This window comes from Neophocaena asiaeorientalis, unplaced genomic scaffold, assembly GCF_003031525.2.
Source record: "Neophocaena asiaeorientalis asiaeorientalis breed wild unplaced genomic scaffold, Neophocaena_asiaeorientalis_V1.1 scaffold150, whole genome shotgun sequence".
Classification (NCBI taxonomy): Eukaryota; Metazoa; Chordata; class Mammalia; order Artiodactyla; family Phocoenidae; genus Neophocaena; species Neophocaena asiaeorientalis.
This window is the reverse complement of record NW_020176571.1, coordinates 9,502,932-9,511,220: the sequence shown is the minus strand read 5'-3', so window position 1 is coordinate 9,511,220 and position 8,289 is coordinate 9,502,932. Positions and strand designations below refer to the sequence as shown.

The window sequence follows — 8,289 nt, the reverse complement described above, 5'->3', positions numbered from 1 at the left end:
AAGAGGGAAAATATGGGGAGACAGCGCCACCCAGCGTTGAGATGAAAACTGCGGCCTACAGATCAACAGCCAATTCAGGGGTAAAAAGTGACCACAGGCATCCCTGCTCCCTTCTCCCAAAGGAGAGGGAGTTCTGTCACCATGCAGAAAGGGCTATTTGGGTGATACAGACATCACGCCTGGACAGAAGTACATGTGTAAAACGTGCTGTTAAGAGTAGAGAACATACGCGGTGACAGACTCATTTGGCTGGAGTGTGGACCAATTCAAATGCCCCGAGGGAAGCCTGCCTTTGATTCCCTAAACCAGCTGCACAAACATAGGATGGGAAGACCATGACTTGGTTGGTGGCAAATCTGGATGAGGTGGCAGAAGGGCAGGGCAGGGTAGAGAGGCTTTCATTAAATGTCAACCCAAAGTGAATCAAAGAGGTGTGATTTCATGGTACATTAATCCCCTGGCTATATAGTTTTCAGTCTGTTCAGCTTTTTACTTGTTTTTTGGTCAGAGGGGCGGCTCCCAAGGTCCTCACATGCAGAACCGGAAACCAGAAGTCCATCCCTGGTTGGGTACCAAAATCCTTCTAAAATGACAGCTTCCTGGGCCTCACCCCAGAACCACGACAGCCGCTCAGGATGGAGCCCAGGAATCTGCATATCTTCCAAAGTTGCAAAGATGTTCTGATGCTCAGTCAGAATTGAGACCTACTGCTCTTGAACAAGCAGCAGCCTTTGAAGACTTTACAATCAAGGCAAACAATCAGAATGGAATATAGAAAACGTCATGGGAGGGGTAGAGTGTGACAAGGACAAAGAAAAGGGAACTGTTCTTAGGAAGCAACATTTTCGAAGAATGAGTGACTTTAATAATCTTGATGAGAAGCAGATCACCAGGTAAAAAAGAAGACATTCCAAGAAGAAAGAGTATCTTTGTTTTTATTTTTTTAAGTTTTAGAAATCATTTTTTAAAAGATAAAAAATTTTATCCCTTTGCCCAAAGATTGGGAGAGAAATGATAGATAGCGGTAGCATTGCTGACCCTGGGATTTATTTCTCTCCAACCCTCCTCCAACTGCATCCTCACCTCCAACCCTACCTAACACTCTGACGGTCTCAGGATGTTGTAATAATCCTTACTAATATCGCTAACTGGACAGTGGAGACCACCCACGACACCAGAAAGCCTTTTCATACCCATGGCTCCATGAGGCCCTGACACTGCAGCTCACAGAGCTTATTAAAGGGATGGAAAACCCAACACAAGGGAATGGGAGCTTTTGTAGTAATGGTGACTCTGGAATATTTTGTCTGCCATAAAATCAAGACCAGTCCATTCACACTAGTTACCTAGGGAATGGTGGTGAGATGGAAACTCGGTGATCAGGTACTCTTTAAAGAAGTTTCCCTCTGCACATGCAGAGGTCCAGGTCCTTGCTTCTTATGCTGAATCCCAGATCCCCACTGGCAAGCTCTCCTGTGTAATCTCCCAGAACAGCTGGGTCATGATTGCATTGGCAATTATTAAATGCCCAAGTTCCCTGCAAGCAGCATTTAATCAGGAGGTACTCCAAAAACTATGAGATAGAGGGGAGGGGTGTGGGAGGGGGAGAGAGGAGGGTGGAAAGGGAGTTTTCCTTCTTTCAACACTAAACCAAAGGGATTTGGAGCACAGGTGACACCTGCAGTCCTTCTGGACAAACCACAGGATGCTGACCATGGCCAAGGTAACCAGCTTCCCTCTCTTATTACTCAGAACATAGATTCCGTAGCTGTTTTGCACCTGATTCTTTTAAGAGATGTGCCAGTCTCATCAATTTGCTCTCCATACTAGCCTAAGTTAAATCTGAGTGTTTTCTGTTAACCTATGTCAGTGGAAGAATCACTGACATTTTCACATCTATGTACTTCCTAGTAGATCTGAGCAGGGAAGCCACACCCTGTCCCTTTTCTAGAGACTAAAGAGTCCCCTTGGCCTGGGGCTTATCAATACATGCAAAGACAGAACTTGTCTTCTAGCTGCTACTTCTCCATGATCCCCTTAAGGAGACCGTCGCCAAATTAGATTGTTCTTCCAATTCAAAAAGTATCTGGATCCTAGTGAGAAAAGGCATATTTTGGGGGGAGGAATAAAATACGTGATGAAGGGCATGGCACAGTGGGTGTTGAAGACAATTCTTGAAAAGCCTTTTGAATGGGTTCTCATTCGATGATCAAGATAATTCTTAAATGAGGCTCCTTGGCGGACGCTCCTGGAAACAACCTCTTTGGGCTTCATTCTAAGCTCTTCTTCATCCTCTGTTTCTCAGTTCCTTCATTTGGTTGCCAGCTTAGTGCTGCTACAGAGTGGTTCATTATTCTTATTTCGGAACAACCTGAAGAGTAACTTACAAATATATATGATCTGAAATGGATTGAGGGTAGAATTAACATCTGACGTGATGTGAGAGTAGATAAATCTCCAAGCCGTAAGTGATTGAAAATACAGTTGTCAAAAATGTAGACTTGCATAAACCCTTCCTTTATGCAGGATGACTGAGGAAGACGTTTCACCCTGAAGTCTATTTCCTAGTCAAGCAATGGATACAAAAAAAGAAAGAATAACTAACTCATAGTAACAGAACAATGACAAAAACCAATAGGATTTTCATAACTAAAAACAAGAATAAAACGTTCTTTTGCAGGAAGAAAGGGGCCTCATAATGACTCCCCTATCTGGCAATATAAGATCGTCCCCCTTCCAGATGCCATGGCTTTTGAGTCCCCAGCAGGGTCACCCAGAAAATTCTTGATGGAGTTAAGTTGTTGAGTGCTTTAAAAAAAATCATATTAGCAAATTGCTTTTCGGAAGCTGTTTCATCATACGTTTTGCTTACTGGCTTTTTATATACATGAGAATCTGGTATATTTCTTATTGCCATTAAAAAAAAAAGAAAACCTGCACTTTGTGGTATGCACGGTTTTAGTGCCTGGAAATTCTGAAGAACAAACTGTTATGTTTCTAAGAGAAAGTTCCCTGTTTAATGTAGAAAATGTTAAGCTGGAGACGATGAGAGGAGATGGGCCTGTCTCATTTAGCTATGGTTTTATTTACATCTCTTAAGCTAAGCAGATTTGGGTCTGATTAATCCTGATATGAGCGATCGCCTAGAAAGCTCAAGATGGTTTACTTTAAGAAGTGTCTGTCAGCAACTAAGTATGGGCTTCTTCTCCATTCAGTATGTATTAATGTAACAGTACAAACTGCTTCGTAATGCAAACGTCTCAAAATCTGAGACCTGTCAGATTTCTTTCTTTTTCTAAATCAGCTTAAATCTGGCTCCAAGCCACCACTCCCCAACATTGAAATATCTAATAGTGGATTTTTTCAGCTCGCCCTTCTCTTCTCTTAGGCTAAAAATGACGAGGTCAGGGCCTCCAGCCAGAGCTACCCAGGCCACAGTCATTCTGCAGCCACGCACTGGGTTACCCCCGGGAGTCAGGCACTGCGGCTGCATCAGGCTGTGGGGCCGCCCCTGCACGTTCCTTGTCCCCACCCACCAAGGGCACCCTCCCGTGTCTCCAAGGTCACAGCACTCAGCGTCCAGCCTCCATGGGTACCACGCAGCCACCTGGCATTTGAGATTCTGTCATCTCGGGGGCAGTGGATGGAAGCTGGACCCATATCGCCACCCCTCTGAGAACCCATAGCTTCATCTCCTCTCCAAAGGTTGCAGCATCCTCACATCCCAGTTGGTCCACTGCCCTCTTATCCTCAAGGGCCCAGTGCCTCTCTCTGCTCCCCCAGGGAGGATCCACTTTAACATTCGTTGATAGGATATATGCCCCTTTACTACTCTCAGAGGAATCTAATGCAGGGAGGAAGACATCCAAAACTTACGTTGTCACAATAACAAACACCTCCACAAGTCAGTGCTGCTACCTTTCAAGGAAGACAAAGCCGAAAATTACCGGCAGGGGCACGTGGAGAGCTCCCAATGCTTTTTCTCAACCAGATATGTACTAGCTCCGTGGCTTAGTCTCATTACTATCCGATGCTTATTCAGATTATCCCCAATAAGCGTTTTAATATAATAAGGTCCGGCTTAAATAAACATCATCACTACGGTGCCTACTCTGGGCCACTCCTGGAGCCCGAGCTTCCTCACGGCTACTTGGAGAAGACTCCCAGTGGCTCGTTGTGCCCGTCTTGTTGGAGGAAAGTGTGGCTCGAGCTTAGGGAGCTGCAGGGGAGGGCACCGATCTCCGAGGAGGCTCTGAAATCCGGCTCCGCTCTTGTGTTTGTCTGTTACAGGTGGAGCTCCCGAAGGCCTTTTCTGACCAATGGACATGCCTATCTGCCTTCCTCAACATGCTATCACGCAGCCTTTCCACCGCATCCCTGCTTAGCAACTACTGGTTTGTGGGCGTACAGGAGGTGCCCAAGCCCCTGTGCGGGAAAGGTCTGCCAGCCAAGTGCTTTGATGTGCCGGTGCCCTTGGATGGGAGCAGCACAAATGTATCATCTATGGAGGTGGTGCAGTACAGCTGGGAGACTGGGGATGATGGCTTCACCTTCCATGCCTTCGGGAGTGGCATGTAGCTCTCCTATGAGGAAATCGTGGAAGACCCAGGTGGCCCCGCACCCCACCCACCTGATATCTTTTCCCCACCAGGGATCTCATGCAGGCAAAGAATCAGTGGGGTTCTTTGTACAGCCCTCACTCAACCCTGCCGGGCCCCACCTCCGCCTCGGGGTCTCCCCACTCTGCATTGTGTCCCTTCCCCGTCAGACTCTCTCGTGATAAGGTCCAAAGTCCAACCATCTGGCGTTTCACCTCCAGTCTCGCTGGTTTCAAATAGCATGACCCTTAAAGGGTTTCATGCAGACTTTTTATTTTTTTTAATTGGGGTAGAGTGGTTTTACAATGTTGTGTTAGTTTCTACCGTACAGCAAAGTGAAGTAGAGAGTTCCCTGTGCTCATGCAGACTTTTAACATTATGAGAATGTCCATCCCAGCGAGCTAGAGTTGCCTAGACAAAACGAGGAGAATATCATAGAAAGAGCCGGGGCTCTGCCCAGCTGTGACCTTATAGGAAGAACTTCATTCCTACAGGCCTTGATTTTCTCATTTGTGAGATGCAGGGATCAGTGTAGATCGCCTTTAAATAAGACCCCAAAAGGGTGTTCTCATTCTAAGTGTTACTGCTACAATTGAAAAGGTAGGGGAGGGCTTCCCTGGTGGCACAGTGGTTGAGAGTCCGCCTGCCCATGCAGGGGACACGGGTTCGTGCCCCGGGCGGGGAAGATCCCACATGTCGCGGAGCGGCTGGGCCCGTGAGCCATGGCCGCCGAGTCTCCGCATCTGGAGCCTGTGCTCCGCAGCGGGAGAGGCCACGACAGTGAAAGGCCCGTGTACCACAAAAAAAAAAAAAAAAAAAAGAAAAGAAAAGGTAGGGGAACTGAAGCCCAGAGAAAATAACTAGATTGTGGAAGTTGGACCCAGACAGACCCTCCCATGTCTCACGCCGCTGGGTCTCACACTCGCAAAGCAGGCGCTGTGCCAGCCCGTTAGGTAAGGGTCGTCCTCGGGTGGGGAGCAGTGGGGTTGAGGACATCCCCTCCTCCCTGCTCAAAGCATGCAAAGATTCCCCTGGTCGTGAAGCTTTTCTAAAGCCCAGAACTGTGTACAGTTTGCAATCTGCTGCTTCTCCCGATTTAGGCTAAGGGGAAGAGGAGACGGGACAGGATTATGATTCGTGTGTATTTACATTTATACTTGAGTTATTCCTGTGCCACTTAGCACTGCTCCAACTCCAGTCCCGGAAGCAGTTTAGAGCCCTGCAGCCCAGTGGTACAGCAGGAGCAAAAGGTGCTGGTGAACCAGTGCTGGGGACATTCCCCGGGGTGACTCAGGGAAGCGTACTCTTCATTACCAGGACTTGAGAGAGAAATTAATCTTGGATGACTCTGGCCTATTTTGTTCATCCATCCATGCATCCTTCCCTGCTTCCAAAGAGACATTTATTGCCTGCCTACCACCTGCGGGGCAGGCCTGTGTAGGACCAAATGGAGCAGTACCTGGGATGGGACTGGGGAAAAGTCTGCATCCCTCATCCAAGGCAGCACCTCATCACCTTGTACCTTGTCTGTTTCAGGAGAGAGGTGCCGAAGTTTCCTTGAACTCACACCACCAACCAAGAGAGGTGAGAAAGGATTACTGGAATTTGCCACGTTGCAAGACCCATGTCACCCCTCTCTCCGATTTGGAGGGAAGCGGTTGATGGAGAAGGCTTTCATCCCCCACCTTCCCTTGGGGCTTGGGGCAAGTATGTAGCTTTGATAGCACATTTAGTTGCCATTGAGTTGGGCCTCTGAGTATCTAAACTGTACTGTGATCTCTTGCTTTTCTCTTCTTCTGAGCCTCACAGGGTGACACAGACTCCTGCTAGGCTGACCCTCATTCCTATGCAGGAATGCAAAAAAGGAACAGCAGGGACAAATAAAGTCCACAAATAGAAATCCACCAACAGCTCTAACCTACTCCAATTGCCAAGTAACGATGTAGAAAGCTTGGGTTTTTTCCCCCCTCCCCCCCCCATAATTTTATCATAACATAGAAAGAAGGGAGTCAAAGAGGGCAAGGCGGGGGTAGGGATGGGGGGAGGACGAAGGGAAACAAAATGGATTGCTCCAATATTAAACTTTAAAACAAAGGAGAAACAAAAATGATAACTAGCAAAGTCATATCCCTGCAAGATTTGGTGAAACTTGGATGATTTCTTCTCAAACCTCCCTAAGAGTCTTTACAGGCAATCAGGTGTACTTGGCTATGTATTGGGTACTGAGCAGAGTGAGAACAAAGCCCCAGGCTAAGGGCTGTCCCAGCTGCTTTCAGCTCGGTCTCCTCCTCTGGCGCAACGAGGCTCTGCGCTTCTCATGGGCAGCATTTGTTCACCGCCGGTTCAGTTAGTTAACTGTCAGGTGAGGGTTCTTCTTCCTCTGGTTTCTGACAGAGATCCTACGGCTATCACTGGGAGTCCGATTCACCTACATCGGACTTGAACTCATCAGCTTCCTCCTCCTACTGATGGACTTGCTATTCCCGGGGAACCCCGGCTGTGGCCTCAAGCTGAGCACCTTCACCGCCATCCTCTCCGTCTTGTCAGGTGAGCATCTCCAGAGCTGGAGAGGAGGGTGGGTGTTCTCCGCTGCCTTTGAAGCACTAGCCGGAAGGCTGGAGTCTCTATCCCAAGGGAAGAAGGAGCCCCAAGGCGGTCTAAAGAATGGAGCCAGGAGATAACAGCACAGGCGTCTTTAATTTTAAATTGAAATAACACGCGAAATGCTATCTTTTGCTAAATGTTGTCCTTTGCTAAATGATTTCTCTCTAGGTTCTTTTTATTTGCAAGTTTTCTCATTATGTACAATACAGTTTGGTTTACTTTTTTTTTTTTTTTTTTGCGGTACGCGGGCCTCTCACTGTTGTGGCCTCTCCCGTTGCGGAGCACAGGCTCCGGACGCGCAGGCTCAGCGGCCATGGCTCACGGGCCCAGCCGCTCCGCGGCATGTGGGATCCTCCCGGACCGGGGCACGAACCCGTGTCCCCTGCCTCGGCAGGCGGACTCCCAACCACTGCGCCACCAGGGAAGCCCCTGGTTTACTTTTGAGTCGTGACATCCACACAGCTTTTCCACACTCTGTTGGATAAAGTGAGAGATGCGTGTAGACGAAGGACAGGGCCCATACTGGGGGTACAGGTGGGAAAGAAGTAAAGGGAGCAGCAGCCTGTGTGCAGCCTTGACTCAGAAATGTTCCCACAGCTTGAAACCAAACATCCGCGGAAGCGATTGCAAATACGCCTTCAAGGGGAAGCCCCCACTGCAGAGTATTCCCCCGGAGTGTGGTGGCATCGGGGTAATGGAACGCCTCGACACAGGTTGTACCTGATGCCAGATGAGGAGGTTGCTCCCAAATTGTATTCCCCGTACATGGCAATGCCAGCCTGTCTCTAAGGGAACTGCCTTCCTGTTTCCTCTGCAGGCCTTCTGGGGATGGTGGGCCATATGATGTAGTCACAAGTCTTCCAAGCAACGGCCGACTTGGGTCCAGAACACTGGAGGCCCCATGCTTGGAATTATGGCCGGGCCTCTTAGTAGATGCTCCTTCACCTTTCTCTTATTCCCTGGTCCACCTTAACTAGATGCTTGCTCTGTGTCCTTCTGCCTTCTCTTCACCCCTCATCCCAAATGTCCATTAGTCACCCAGAGGGCTGGACCGGCAGGCCACGCCCATTCTCCCCCCCCCCCCCAC

The 8,289-nt window shown here is 48.5% G+C and overlaps 1 protein-coding gene across 1 annotated transcript in view; it reads left to right on the top strand.

Moving 5' to 3' along the window:
- The window catches only part of GSG1 (germ cell associated 1), a 16,700-nt gene that overhangs the window by 6,217 nt on the left and 2,194 nt on the right, over positions 1 to 8,289 (top strand). Inside the window, 5 exon segments of the mRNA XM_024733151.1 lie at positions 4,291 to 4,609; positions 5,780 to 5,848; positions 6,135 to 6,182; positions 6,993 to 7,145; positions 8,020 to 8,131. Of these exon segments, the coding sequence (XP_024588919.1) occupies positions 4,291 to 4,609; positions 5,780 to 5,848; positions 6,135 to 6,182; positions 6,993 to 7,145; positions 8,020 to 8,131 (701 nt within the window).